The following is a 15,610-nucleotide window of genomic DNA, read 5'->3' on the forward strand; positions in this document are numbered from 1 at the left end:
GCCTGTGAGTGAGAACATGCGGTGTTTGATCTTCTGCTCTCCTGTCAGTTTGCTGAGAATGATGGTTTCCAGGTTCATCCATGTCCCTACAAAGAACACAAACTCATCGTTTTTGATGGCTGCATAATATTCCATGGTGTATATGTGCCACATTTTCCCTGTCCAGTCTATCATCAATGGGCATTTGGGTTGGTTCCAGGTCTTAGCTATTGTAAACAGTGTTGCAATGAACATTCGTGTGCACGTGTCCTTATAGTAGAATGATTTATAATCGTTTGGATATATACCTAGTAATGGGATTGCTGGGTCAAATGGAATTTCTATTTCTAGGTCCTTGAGGAATCGCCACAAGAAAAAGTATTAGTAAAATAAACTAGTACTTCAATAGAACTCTTCATCTGTGAGAACCATTTAGGCAAGAACCATTTAGGCAGCTCCTTGCATGTCAATACATCAGAGATGAACCAGTCAGACAAGCCAATCAGATAGGAGTGTTGGTGTCCCCATCTTACTACGGGCTTCCTTAGGGGATGGGTGTGGGGTAGCATGGAGAGGAGAGGTAGGTCAGCTACATCTCGGCTGTGCAATAGGAGGGTGGCAGGGGGACGCTGGACTCTGAGGTCCAGCTTCCTGTGCAAATCATAGGTTACCTGTGCAAATCATAGGTTATCTACGTCAGTAGTATTTACAGGTAAGTGAACTCCTGGATTAGCCTGGCAAAGTAAAGCTTCCTTTTTGGGATAATTTCTTTGGATCAGACACATTTTGAATTGGCTTACAAACACTCCACCCCTCCATCCACCAGTTTCTTTGGGACTAGCAGCCCCGTCCACCCAGCTTCCCAGCTGAGAAACCCAGACAGCAGCCTGGACACTTTATCCCCGTGCCCCTTGCTGTGCTGTGACGACGTCTCCCCAGTACTCAACGCAGAGCTCCCATCAAGACAGTCTTCAGGGGACATTAAGTTCACATCTTTGTTCTCTCCTGAAGCTAACTGTCTTTCCCAGAGCACTGTTAACACCTTGGCCCAGCCACTGTCTCCTCGTTTGCCAAGGAGTCATTCCTTCACCCCAGCGATCCACTCTCCAGCCGCACCCAGAGTGGCTGTCCAGTGCAAGCATCTGATTTTGGCACTCCTGTTCTTGGCATTTCTGTATGGCTACTTACTGTCTCCTGTGTAACGGCAGAATTCCCTGGCACGGGGGGGCACTCACTCTAGACTGAGCTCCTGCAGGGAGGCAGGACTGCGTTCTCATTGCCTGGGATACAACTACAGTTTGTTGAATGAATGAATATGTGAGCTTTTTTCCTAGGCTTAGGAGTATCTGCGTTTTGTAATACAGATGTTCCTTGACTTATGACAGGGTTATACCCTCAAAATGCATTTAATACACCTAACCTACTGGCAATCCATAGCTTACCTTAGCCTACCTCAAATGTGCTCAGAACCCTTACAGTAGCCTTTTAGGCAAAAGCATCTAACAAAAAGCCTATTTTATGGTAAAGTGTTGAGTATCTCATGCAGTTTCTTGAATACTGAAATGAAAAGCAGAGGAGTTGTATTGGACACTTGACAGTTTCTACTGATCATGTATCACTTTTGCACCACTGTAAAGTCAAAAAATCCTGAGTCTAACTGTTGTAAGTTGGGGATCATCTGTACTTATTTTTGTGTTTATAAATAGTGTGTGGGATGTGTCAGGGGAGCAGTAGAAGTTGTTAACTCATTCTAAAACCTGTCCTCTTCGGTGCCATGTATACAGATGATTTTTTCTTTTTCATGTATAGAGGTGAAGTTTGCATAACATAAAATTAAAGTGAACTCAGCTGGCACAGTGGCTCATGCCTGTAATCACAGCACTTTGGGAGGCCATAGTCAGCCTCTCACAAGGTCAGAAGATCGAGACCATCCTGGCTAACATCGTGAAACCCTATCTCTACTAGAAATACAAAAAATTAGCTGGATGTGGTGGTGGGTGCCGGTAGTCCCAGCTACTCGGGAGGCTGAGGCAGGAGAATCACTTGAACCTGGGAGGCAGAGATTGCAGTGAGCCGAGATCACGCCACTGCACTCCATCCAGCTTGGGTGACAGAGCAAAACTCTGTCTCAAAAAAAGTGAACAATTCAGTGATATTTTAACATACTCATAGTGTTGTACAACCTCCTCCATTTGGATCCAAAACATTTTCATCTTCTGCAAAGGAAACCCCACACTGGTAAAGTTGCTGTTCCCTGCAGCAACCCGAGATAAATGCAGGTGAAGGTTAGTTTAGCTGGCATCGGACTTTCAATCAGATCTGGGCTTTTCTGATGATTTAGTGACTAATCTGTGTGTTAAAGGAGTTCATCCTGAGAGCGTGTTGCTCTTGGCTTCTCAGTGGGTTGAGCACTGCTGCGATATGGCTTGGAGCATAGTTCTCTCTGTAAATTAAGAGTTTCATCTCGTGGACTTGATCTTGGCCAAGAATGTGTAGCCTGCTAGCAGCCAGTTTTTATAGGCAAACCAGCTCCACAAACTCAGTTGGCTTGTGTAAAAAGCTATAACATGTTTGAGAAATAATTTTAAAAACAGGTCTTTATTTGGAGTAATATAATAGAATTCTGCTCTGTAGGAGTATGAACTAATTAACTGAGATCTCTTGCATACTTTTATTTTTTATTTTTTGAGATAGAGTCTTCCTCTGTTGACCAGGCTGAAGGGCAGTGGCACAATCTTGGCTCACTGCAGCCTCCACCTCCTGGGTTCAAGCAATTCTCCTGCCTCAGCCTCCCAAGTAGTTGGGATTACAGGTGCCCGTCACCATGCCCAGCTAATTTTTATATTTTTAGTAGACATGAGGTTTTGTCACGTTGGCCAGGCTGGTCTCGAACTCCTGACCTCAAGTGATCCACCCATCTTGGCCTCCCAAAGTGCTGGGATTACAGGTGTGAGCTGCCGTGCCTGGTGCTTTATTATTTTTAATGGCTGAATATTCTCCTCTAAATGAGTGTATAATACTGTAACTGTGTCTTTTTGATGAACATTTATGTTGTCACCAAGTATTCAGGATTTCATACATTGTGCCAGTGATCAACCTTCAATGTACATATTACCCGCATGGGTATTTCTAGAGGATAAGCTTCTATGAGTATAATTGCTGGATCCACAGGAATGTCAGTTTTAAATCCCATTGCCAAATTTCCCTCCATGAAGGCCTTTCCACGAAGAGTATGTTCTTTCTAAGAACACAGGAGAGTAACTGTCCCCCATACCCTGGTCAACACCAAATTCAATTTTTTAAGTTTCCTGTAAATTTGTTTTTTAAAAAACAAAATTTTAATCATTACTTCCATAATTTAAAATGATATGAAATGGCTTTTCACGCATTTTATTATATATATGTTTTTCTTCTATGAATGATATATTCCTAGCCCTTGCCCATTTCCTTTGGATCTTTTTTCATTAGACCTCTCAGGGATGAATTGGATTGTTTGGTTTTATGATTTTCTTGAGGTGTTCTTTATGAATATTGTTACTGACTCTTTTTATATCTGCTGCACTGTATTTTCACCTAGACCATCACTTGTCTTCTGCTTGCTTATGGTGTATTTCACAATGCCAGAATTTGAACTTTTTATATACTTCTTTAATCAGTATTTTTAAAATGTAGTTGCACCATTAACCATATGTACAGTTACTTTAATATTTATTATATATGCACTTTCCTTGATGTTACTCTTATAAAAATCTTTTCCCTTGTACTATTCTTGGTGTCAGTGGCCTATAACTAGTTATTTGGGCCAGGCATGGTGGCTTATGCCTGTAATCCCAGCACTTTGGGAGGCTGAGGTGGGTGGATCACTCGAGGTCATGAGTTCAAGACCAGCCTGACCAACATGGTGAAACTCCATCTCTACTAAAAATACAAAAATTGCCGGGCGCGGTGGCTCAAGCCTGTAATCCCAGCACTTTGGGAGGCGGAGGCGGGTGGATCACGAGGTCAAGAGATCGAGACCATCCTGGTCAACATGGTGAAACCCCATCTCTACTAAAAATACAAAAAATTAGCTGGGCATGGTGGCGCGTGCCTGTAATCCCAGCTACTCAGGAGGCTGAGGCAGGAGAATTGCCTGAACCCAGGAGACAGAGGTTGCAGTGAGCCGAGATCGCGCCATTGCACTCCAGCCTGGGTAACGAGCGAAACTCCATCTCAAAAAAAAAACAAAAATTAACTGGGTGTAGTGGTGGATGCCTTTAATTCCAACTATTAGGGAGGCTGCGGCAGGAGAATCACTTGAACCCAGGAGGCGGAGGTTACATTGAGCCGAGATCATGCCATTGCACTCCAGCCTGGGTGACAGAGCAAGACACTGTCTTTAAAAAAAAAAAAAAAAAACTAGTTATTTGTTACCGTAAACAGTAATTACTTTCTTTGGGTTAAAGCTTTTGTTTTCAGTATTTTTCTCCAGGATAGATTCCTAGAAGTGGAACCATTTGGCTAAAAAATAAAAATATTTTATGGCTCTTGCTACCGGCTAGCAGAGCCCGGGATGATGGTGTATAGTCCCTTACAGAGGGGTGCTCTCCGGTGGGCTGGTTTACTTAGGTTGAACAGCAGAGCTTGAGTTCCTCCAGCTAGAACATTTCACCTTCTGGGCACAGGAAGTCGCCCTCAAGTGGTTATGTGGGCAAGGATCTTAACCGAGGCAGCTCAGGGCACTCTCGCCTAGTCAGCCAGGGCCTGGTCACACAAGTAAGGCAGCGTGGGCCTCTGAGCCAAACTTCCCTTGGTCTGGAGGAGGTGGGGGTCCCCCTGCTGTTCTCCCTGGCTAAGCCTCTTGCCCAGGCAGCCTCCCCATATGGGACTTGGAGTATGTTTCTCCATCAAAACCATGCCTGGTCATGCACTCACCAGGAGAATTACCAAAGGCTTTTTGGGGGGATGGGGGGGAAATGTGGTTCACACTGAAACAGCCTCTAAGTAAAGTGTCTCTGCAGGTGGTGATAAATGGAGGCGCCACTTCCAGTGGTGAGCAGGACAATGAGGACACGGAGCTTATGGCGATCTACACAACGGAAAACGGCATTGCAGAAAAGGTACCCCTTCACCCTGTACCCCCATCCCTACCTCCATCACCTCCCACAAGTGCTGCCCCAGATCTGGATCCTGTGCAGGCACCTGCGTGACCTTCGTCTAGGGCTTGGTCTCTGACCCCCAAGGGGTGTTTTCTCTTCATAAGGGAAATAGGAGGAGCCATAGGGAATAGAAGTTACTAGTTTTTAATTGTTTTAATGGCATTTAAGATGAGAACCATAGAGGAGTCATCATCTAGATAGGTTAAAAGGCCTCAGCCAAGATGCCAGAGGGATGTGGTTAAGAGCTTGGGGTCTGGCATCAGGTCTGGGTGCAAAAATGAGGAGTCAGACTGAGGAAATTATAGAAGTTCTTTGGGGCTCAGTTCCCCATCTCTAAAATGGGAATAAAAATATCAACATCTATCTTATGGTTGTTGTGAAGATTGAATGAAATAATATATATGTGAAACTATTAGCATCGTGCCTGTCACATATACATGTGCAGTAAATAAGAGAATAAGGGAAATCAGCAAGTAGTTTATGCAGCTTATGAAAATGCTTTTGAGCTTTGACCAAAGCAATGGAAATAGTACACTAAAATGAGGAGAATCGTGTTTGTGGGGTTTTTTTTTTGTTTTTGTTTTTGTTTATTTTTGTTTTGTTCTGTGCCTCATTCCCTCTTCTTAAATGGTCAGATTATGTGACCGTAGAGGTCAGGAAAGAGTTGCCCACAGTGGCTCCAATCTGGGTGCAGTGGCTCACACCTTTAATCCCAACACTTTGGGAGGCAGAGGCAGGAAGATTGCTTGAGGCCAGGAGTTTGAGACCGTAGCCTGGGCAACATAGTGAGATCCCATCTCCACAAAAAAATGAAATAATTATCCAGGTGTGGTGGTGTGTGCCTATTGTAGCAGCTACTCAGGAAGCAGGCAGATTTCTTGAGCCCAAGAGTTTGAGGCTACAGTAGGCTATGATCATGCCACTGCACTGTAGCCAGGGAGACAGAGTAAGACCCTGTCTCTAAAAACTAAAATAAATAAATGCATAACTAAAAATAAAGTGGGTACAGATATCCTGGTTTTTTTTTTCATTGTGTCTACCATGCTGCCTACCACATGAGAAGTTAGATAATCTGATATTTCCAAATTGTATTGCCGCTCCAAGACTTTCATTTGAGTTTTACCTGATAGATTTTAAATACAGGTTTTATTTTTACAGTGAAAATTTACTAATTTTCAACTTACATAATGAGAAACTGAACAATTTGTGTAATGAGAAATTCTATTCTGGAACCACTGTATTGCACTGTAGACAGTGTATACTATGTATTCTAATAATAGACCACTCAGAAGTTCACACAAACACATAGAGTACCTGACTTGGATATTAGCATGATGAGTTCACAGTATAATCACTGAAGTGATTGAGAACAAGTAACTTGTATTGAAATTCTGGAATAACCAAATTTTTATGCCCTTTTAAACAAACTTCCAGTTTGGGAAATGGAAATTTCATTTTTGCCTCTCAATCAATATTGTTATTATTTTCCTGTTGCCTGGAGCTATTATAAATTTTATGGAGGTTAATTAAAGTAGATTCATGCAGAGATACTGAAATTCTAGAAGTGCGGGGTTCCAAGCTGCTCCTCAGAGGTTAGTGCAGTGGTGGTTGGCATGTGGATTGCTGCCTGCAGTCTGCAGTGAGGCATGCCCCACTCGCCAGGCCGCAGCTTTCACACGACCCATCTTGTAGTAAAGTGCTTCTTCACAGACTTATTGGGGCCACATATAATCCCATATGACATGATTCCAGGCTGTCGTGTCTTTAGACTTCCTCCTTCTCTGTCTGGAGACCGTCTTTAGAAATAAATAATAAGGAGCATTAACACCTTGGGGCTTAGCTTTACCTTTTGCTAAAGGGAAGGATCTAGTTGTAGGAAAAAATGTCTCTAGTACATTTATGCTAGATGTGTATTTTCCTGTTTGGGCGAACATTTTTTCATTGTCTAAACATTGATACATTTGCATTTTCTTGAATACCAATGAAATGGGGTACAGTATCTTCATATTTTCCTCGCCATTTTTCTTACTTTATGAAATGAGGAGGACAAGGAGAAAAGCTGCCACATTAAATAGTGCTAGTTGGGCTGGGTGTGGGCTCATGCCTGCAATCACAGCATTTTGGAAGGCTGAGATGGGTGGATCACTTGAGGTCAGGAGCTCAAGACCAGCCTGGCTGACATGGTGAAACCCTGTCTTTACTAAAAATACAAAAATTAGCCGGGAGTGGTATCGCATGCCTGTGGTTGCAGCTACTCGGGAGGCTGAGGCAGGAGAATTGCTTGAATCTAGGAGGTGGAGGTTGTAGTGAGCTAAAATGGCACCACTGCCCTCCAACCTGTGTGACAGAGTGAGACTCTGTCTGAAAAAAAATAAAATAAAGTGCTAGTCCTTGGGCTAGACTCTCAGTTGGCTGCCTTTTTTTTTTTTTTTTTGCAGAGATAGTGTTTCACTATGTTACCCAGGCTAAAGTGTAGTGGCCCAATTTTGGCTCACTGCAATCTCTGCCTTTCTGGTTCAAGCGATTCTCCTACCTCAGTCTCCTGAGTAGCTGGGACCACAGGCACACGCCACAATAACTGGCTAATTTTCTTGTGTTTTTAGTAGAGAGGGGGTTTCTCCATGTTGGCCAGGCTGGCCTCAAACTCCCAACCTCCAGTGATCCGCCCACCTTGGCCTCCCAAAGTGCTGGGATTACAGATGTGAACCTACCACACCCCGCCAAAAGGCTCTCAGGTAGCAGGGATTGCCACAGTGTGATCGGAGTGGCATGTAAGGTGGTTATTAACAAGCCTCCACTTGACGTGCTGCCCTGTGTGCCGCTGGGCCTTTTGCTGCCTGTTGTTTCAAATGCATAGTTGCAATTTTCATATTAAATACAAGATAAAATAAACTTGTCTTCAGAACTTTGAGATCTTTTTTTTGAGTTAGAGACCTTTTCTGACTTGGGCCAGGTGGGTGGCTCACGCCTGCAGTACCAGCACTTTGGGAGGCCAAGGTGAGCAGATTGCCTGAGCTCAGGAGTTCGAGATGAGCTTGGGCAACATGGTGAAACCCTGTCTCTACTAAAAATACACACACACAAAATTAGCCGGGCTTGATGGCACATGCCTGTGATCCTGGCTACTTGGGAGGCTGAGGCAAAAGAATCACTTGAATCCAGGAAGTGGAGGTTGCAGTGAGCCAAGATGGTGCCACTGCACTCCAGCCTGGGTGACAGAGTGAGACTGTCTCAAAACAAAACATAAAAGACTTTTTCTGACTTTTGATCCTTAGGGGTTCTTTTTAAGCCATCTTTTGATAAAGGACCAGCTGTTCCTAAAAAAAAAAAAATGGCATTCACTTTAACATGCTTGTCTAATAGTAGATAGTCCAAAAAATGTAATAAGAAAGTTGAAAATGTGCCCCCTCCATTCTTTATATATTCTATTTAACCCGCAGCTGCCAATCTGATGCAGAGTAATCATCCTAAAGCTGAGATTTAAAATCTGCAGTGTTCCAATACCTGAAACTTTTTGAGTACTGACACAATGCTCAAAGGAAATGCTTGCTCATTGGAGCATTTTGGATTTGGGTTTTGGGATTGGGATCCTCAGCCAGTAAGTATTCCAAAATCCCCAAAAATCTGAAATCCAAAACATTTTGGGTTCCAAGCATTTTCAGATAAGGGATATTCAACCTGTTCCTATATTCCATATTACTTTCTGGGTGTATGTGTACCACTCATAGGTACAGACACACAGATGCCGCAGATATTAACATTTTACTGTATTTTCTTAATCATTCTTGTAGGCATATTATTATTTCTGAGCTGTTCGAATCTTACAGACATAATGCCCCTTTATCCCTAAATACTGCATGTGTATTTCCTTAAAACAAAGACATTCTCTTATGTAACTTCAGTACATTTTTATTTTGTTTTTTGAGACAGCCTTGCTCTGTCGTCCAGGCTGGAATGAAATGGGGCAATCTCAGCTCACTGCAAACTGTGTCTCCCAGATTCAAGCAGTTCTCATACCTCAGCCTTAGCCTCCTGAATAGCTGGGATCACAGGCATGCACCACCATACCCGACTAATTTTTCTATTTTTGGTAGAGACGGGGTTTTGCCATGTTGGCCAGGCTGGCCTGGAACGTCTGGCTTCAGGTAATCTGCTCGCTTTGGCCTCCCAAAGTGCTGGGATCACACCACGAGCCACCAGGACATGAGGCAATGAAAGATAGGATTGTGAGGTCTTTGTGTGTGATGAAGTTTATCTAATTGTGGGCCTGCCCTAGAATGACCAGGTAGAAAGCTGTGTTGTCTCTGTGGGATCTATAGATGTCACTGTCTTGCCTTTGGGCTGATCAGCTTTCTCTAGAAAGGAATCGTGTGGTCTCCTTTGGATATAAGTCTGGCTTCTGTGACCTGGTTTTTGGCATTCTGGAAGAAGATGAGTATCCTGCTGTTGATGTTTTCCTTGATCGCTCTGTGGTGTTCCTCAGTCTGAGGGCTTTGCAGTTTATATTCTTCAAGCCATACGTTTTTGTGTCTTGAAGGAGGAGGATAGCAGTAGTTAACATGCAGTCTGACCAGTTTGCAGAGTTAAGATGTGTCCTCTCCCCATCACTACGCTGTTTAGTGCATCCAAGCATAGCTCTCCCTGGGGTCCTGCTGGTGAGCCAGCCCACCTCTTCACAGCATCCTTCTATGATCACCCAGCTTGTGCATTCCTTCCCTCTCCCACGTTGGTCACAAATCAGCCAAACACGTTCAATATTAAAAAAAAAATATTAATCTCATTTTCTTCTCCTCTTTGCTTTGTCCTTGTAGATTTGTATCGTATTTATTCCTTCTGCGTTTTTAGGACTTAGAAGAAATGACACATGTGGTCAATCTACCATGTTTAACTAGAACTCAAAAGCTGGCTTATTGAAAAGAATAAGGAAATTGATTGTTTGGGGTTGTTTTTTGGTTTTGTTTTTTGTTTTTGAGACAAAGTCTCACTCTGTTGCCCAGGCTGGAGTACAGTGGTGAGATCTTGGCTTACTGCAGCCTCCACCTCCTCAGTTCAAGCGATTCTCCTGCCTCAGCCTCCAGAGTAGTTGGGGCTACAGGCCTACGCCACTACATGTAGCTAATTTGTGTATTTTTAGTAGAGATGGGGTTGTGGGGTTTCGTCATGTTGGCCAGGCTGACCTCAAGTGATTGGCATGCCACAGCCTCCCCAAGTCCTGGGATTAGAGACGTGAGCCTCTATCCTGTTTTGTTATTTTTTTTTTGAGACAAGATCTCTGTTGCCTAGGCTAGAGTGCAGTGGCATGATGACAGCTCTCTGCAGCCTCAACCTCTCAGGCTCAAGCGATGATCCCACCTCAGACTCCTGAGTGGCTGACCACGCATGTATGCCACCACACCCAGCTAACTTTTGTTTGTTTTTTTGAGATAGGGTCTCGATCTGTTGCCCAGGATTGTCTCAAACTTCTTAGCTCAAGCAGCCTACCCAATCTTTGGTGTCCCTGATTAAGAAAAAAATTAGAAAGTACAAATATACATTAGTATAGTAAAAGGAGAAGAAATGTACAAGAGTATATTACATACTACTTTATGATAATCAGTTTGAAATGCTAAACAGGGCTTGGCAGGCCAAATTTGGCTTAATACTTGTTCTTGTCAGTAGTTTTGCTGGGACACAGCCACATTTCTTTATTTACATATGTATCGCCCAACGCTGCATTCGTGCTACAGCGACAGGACCATGTGGCTCCCAAAGCTTGAAGTATTTACCACACAGCTCTTTATAAAAAATATGTGCTGACTCTGCCCTAGAGGAAATGATTTCCTAGAGAAAGAGACTACAATCGACTCCAGATTTGCTAGACTAGATAAATAACTGCAGAGGAGATAGCAAAGGTTATTAAAAATGTTAGGAAGGTTCCAGGCAGAGAACAGCATTCGGAGTTCACTCTGTTCTTTGGAGCATGGGTAATTTTTTGTTCTTTAGATTATTTAAAAAAAAAAAAAAGAATAGTTTATTTCAGACCATGGAATAAGATGGAAAGTCTTTTTAAAGTGACATAATTATTCATGTAGTCGTCTTTTACAGAAACCTTGTTAGAGGTTTTTGTTTTTGCAATATTTAAAATAGCTCATGGTGATCACGGTGATCACTGAGTGTGACACCACAGCGCGCAGCGTGCACAAGGGCCAGACCAGTTCTTCTGTCATCAGGCAGGGCTGCACCGCGTCTGCCTCGCAGCGTTGTCTGATCCCCTTGACCATAGCCCCCTCCTCTATCGTTTTCATATAGCTGTGGAGCTTTACACTAGTTTTGTTTCTGAGTTGTAGGGTTACCCTCATTACTAACAAAAGTTTGTGTGTGTGCATGTGCATCATACACGTGCCTGTGTGTACATCTTAACCTCTGCCTGGAAAATGACAGATGCAAAAAGTCTTGTCTCTTTTTGTGTGTGTGACAGAGTCTTGCTCTGTTGCCCAGGCTGGAGAGCAGTGGTGCGATCTCGGCTCACTACAGCCCCCACCTCCTGGGTTCAAGCAATTCTCCTGCCTCAGCCTCCAGAATAGCTGAGATTATAGGCACCCACCACCCACACCCAGCTAATTTTTTTTATTTTTAGTGGAGACAGGGTTTCAGCATATTGGTCAGGTTAGTCTTGAACTCCTCACCTCAAGTGATCTACCTGCCTCGGCCTCCCAAAGTGCTGAGGTTACAGATGTGAGCCAACATGCCAAGCCAAAAAATCTTTTCATCTGCCTTATAATTAAAACTAGTGGTTTTGGAATTGTTAGAGAAAAGTTGCTTATATTATTGTGTAACAGGTTGTATTAGTCTATGCTAGTGTTATGTATTCTGTCTTCAGACATTTCTCTTTGTGATGAAATACTTTGTCCATGTTACCTTGTGAGCAGCAGCACTCCTGCCTCTGTGGCTGTAGCTAATGTGGTGCTGTTGAGCTGATGTTTGTCTAGTGAGCCCCATGTCCATAATTCTATCATGTTAGCAAAATGGTGACTTCAGTTCAGGAGTTCCCAAATCAGGTTCTGTGATTAACTAGAAAGACTTGGAGAATTCAACAAGCTGTTTTACTCACAGTTAAGCATTTTTGTTGTTGTTATTGTTGTTTTGTTTTTAAAACAGAGAAAGGATACAGATTAAAATCAGCAATGGAAAAAGACACATAGGCAGGGTCTGGGAGACACCAGGTGCAATCTTGCAGCCATCCTCTCTCAGTGGAGTCATCCAGGCGGGGTTCAGTTTTCCCAGCAATGGTGTGTGATAACACTCATTCAACCAGGGACGCTCACCCAAGCCTTGGTGTCCAGGGTTTGTTGCCAAATTTCAGGTTAAATAAAATAAAATAAAAATACACACACACACACACACACACACACACACACATGCACACGCACAAACACTAGAGAAGGGGCCTCACTGTGTTGCCCAGGCTATTCTTGAACTCTGGCTTCAAGTGATCCTCACACCTTAGCATCGTAGAGTGCTGGGACCACAGGTGTGAGTCACTGCACTAGGCCTAAAAAGACATGTTTGAGAGGCAGAAATCTCAAGAGCTCAGGTTATCCCCATGTGCCAGGCAAGAGTCATCACTTTCTTTGAAATGTGCAGGACTGGGCAGCCCAGACCTGCTGAGTTAACCTTTATTGTACATCACTACATGCCACACCTCTCACACACATATATACTTTTTCTACCATTTTTTTCCAACAAGTTTTTAAAGACATCCATAATCCATTGTAATGAATTCAACAATGCAAATTTGCCAGTATCCCTTGTTAGGACAGAAGAGAAAGTTTTACCCAAAAGGTCATATTAAGTTACATTTGGATTAGATCAGATGTCAGTTTCCATCAGACATTTACCTTCTGGCTATGGAAGGTGAGGGTGAACTGTGTCCCTTCTTTCATTTAAGGTATTGGGCCCCCAACCCCTTTCACCTCCATGTGGAACACACGGAATCAGCATTTTTCCGTGGGCCAAATACATCAGACCAGAGCGCACTTATTGGGCTAGATACCATCAATGTCAGAATGCCATCACCTTCGTCTTTTTGGGGGATGTCTTTCCATTTTGTTTCCTGTTAAGCACTTTGTTTGCTAGGTTATAAAAGATTTTAAAAGGCCGGGCGCGGTGGCTCAAGCCTGTAATCCCAGCACTTTGGGAGGCCGAGGCGGGTGAATCACGAGGTCAAGAGATCGAGACCATCCTGGTCAACATGGTGAAACCCCGTCTCTACTAAAAAAATACAAAAAAAATTAGCTGGGCATGGTGGTGCGTGCCTGTAATCCCAGCTACTCAGGAGGCTGAGGCAGGAGAATTGCCTGAACCCAGGAGGCGGAGGTTGCAGTGAGCCGAGATCGCGCCATTGCACTCCAGCCTGGGTAACATGAGTGAAACTCCGTCTCAAAAAAAAAAAAAAAAAAAGGATTTTAAAGAATGGGATGCACATCTTGGATTCTAAGAAATGATTTTTGTAGAAATTCCAAGAAAAGATTATTTGTGTGATTTCTGAAACCAGAGCAGTTTTGAGGCTCTCTTGGGGAACTCAGGGCTACCTTGAGTTTTCTGTTTGGCTCAGATGCTGCATGAGTTCAGAACTGATGCTGGGGGTGACTGGAAGAGGCTGGACTCTAACCTAAAGTGACTGGTCTTTGTGATGATTCTGGCTTAAAAAGCATGCCACACTAATGTTAATTTTCCTTTTTTTACTAGTACTAGGGGAAAAAGAAGAAAAAAAACCTGTCACCTAAATGATCAATACATTTTTAATGTTTTGTTTTTTAAATAGATTTCAAATCACCATGTTTATATACTTTGGAATTTTGCTTTTTTCACCTGACATTATCTGAGTAATGGTGTTTGGATAGGAGGGTGTAGAACTTTAAAGTACCAAGATCCTTTTTACTTGCCAGGGATGAAGTGGGCTCGGAGGGGCAGATCAGTGTGCTGTCTATTTGAAAGTAGTTAGCATATTTTAAGGTTTCGGGTCTCACTCAAGAACTGCTTGTGCCAAGGTATCATTTTGTGGTCTCAACCTGGGAGCATGTCTGTCCATGCAGGAAGATCCCCAGGCCTGGGGAGAAGCTCTCAGCAAGCTCAGTGCTCTCAGGGATGAGCTGTTGCCAAAGGACACCGACTCCCCGAATTCTGAGGATTGACCATCCCAGAGAGTGAGTGTACTTGGGCCTTGCTTCAAAGATAGCCAAGGCTCAAAATTGTAGGAAAACAGCAGCCACTTGATAAAGCTGTTTATCTGTAACGAGGGCCTGTACATGGCTGAGCTAACATTGGTCTTCACGTTTAATGAGTTCTTCCTTCTCCCCCTCTTGCTCACAGAGCTCTCTCGCCGAGACCCTGGATAGCACTGGCAGTCTGGATCCTCAGCGATCGGACATGATTTATACCATAGAAGATGTTCCTCCCTGGTACCTGTGTATATTTCTGGGGTTGCAGGTAAGATGGTTCCTGTAGGATGTGTAACCACTAGCAGGTGTTTGCATTGTCTACCATCTGGAATTTTTTAAAAAATTCAACTTTGATTTTTATTTATTGAAGACTTTTATAAATTCCTCTTTTAAGGGTGATGAGTAGGGGCTGGGCATGGTGGCTCATGCCTGTAATCCTAGCAGTTTTGGAGGCTGAGGTGGGCAGACCACTTGAACCTCAGAGCTCAAGACTAGCCTGGGTAACATGGCAAAAGTCCACCTCTACAAAAAATACAAAAATTAGCCATATGTGGTGGTGTGTGCCCATAGTCCCAGCTACTGAAGAGGCTGAGGCAGGAGGATCACTTGAGCCCTGGAGGTTGAGGTTGCAGTGAGCTGTGGTTGCACCACTCTACTTCACCCTGGTTGACAGAATGAGACCCTGTCTCGAAAATAAAAAAGTGATGAATGGGAATTGTTGACATCATAGCAAGGAGAAAGAAAAGAACAGATAGAGTGGATTACCAGGGAAAAAGAAAGAAGGAAGATGTTAAGGGGACAAGCAAGAGCAGTGACATAAAGGAAGGGAAAGGAGATAGACTTATAGGAAGAATAGAGGAAGGAGAAAAGTTGAAGAGTAGAGAAAAAGAGAAATGAATTTTCATCTCTATCCCTGGCCTAGTTAACCCACCCAAAATCATGGTAACCTCTGCCATGAAACACAAGTTGCCCTGAGAAGTGCCATGTTGGCCAGGACCTAAATGGTAGGTTTCAGTCTTATTTCTTAAGGGAAACTTGCCATGGTAGTGGCAGCATCATCTGCTGCAGTTTCCAGTGGGAGGGGAGGGGAGGGGAGGGCAGGCGGGCTGAGGGACAAGGTGGGTGGTAACATAGCTGATGGAGGCCTTCAGCGTCTTTGGTACTTCCCTCCTCTGTCTTCAGCACCCTGTTCCCTTTTATAGGATTAACGTGGGATGTTTTGGAGAAACGGGACAATGTGGGGAGGGTCTTTTCTTAGATGCACACCCCAGGCCTGTATTTGCTTTGGTTTTA

The 15,610-nt window shown here is 43.6% G+C and overlaps 1 protein-coding gene across 6 annotated transcripts in view; it reads left to right on the top strand.

The window, feature by feature from the left end:
- Nucleotides 1–15,610, top strand: part of SLC23A2 (solute carrier family 23 member 2) — a 139,303-nt gene that overhangs the window by 75,294 nt on the left and 48,399 nt on the right. For all 6 annotated transcript variants that reach the window (XM_037736914.1, XM_017524005.1, XM_017524007.2 and 3 more), the window contains 2 exons: nucleotides 4,980–5,078; nucleotides 14,469–14,585. In XM_037736914.1, the coding sequence (XP_037592842.1) occupies nucleotides 4,980–5,078; nucleotides 14,469–14,585 (216 nt within the window). The remainder of the gene's footprint in view (nucleotides 1–4,979; nucleotides 5,079–14,468; nucleotides 14,586–15,610) is intronic.

Source organism: Cebus imitator, unplaced genomic scaffold (assembly GCF_001604975.1).
Source record: "Cebus imitator isolate Cc_AM_T3 unplaced genomic scaffold, Cebus_imitator-1.0 Scaffold31, whole genome shotgun sequence".
NCBI lineage: Eukaryota > Metazoa > Chordata > Mammalia > Primates > Cebidae > Cebus > Cebus imitator.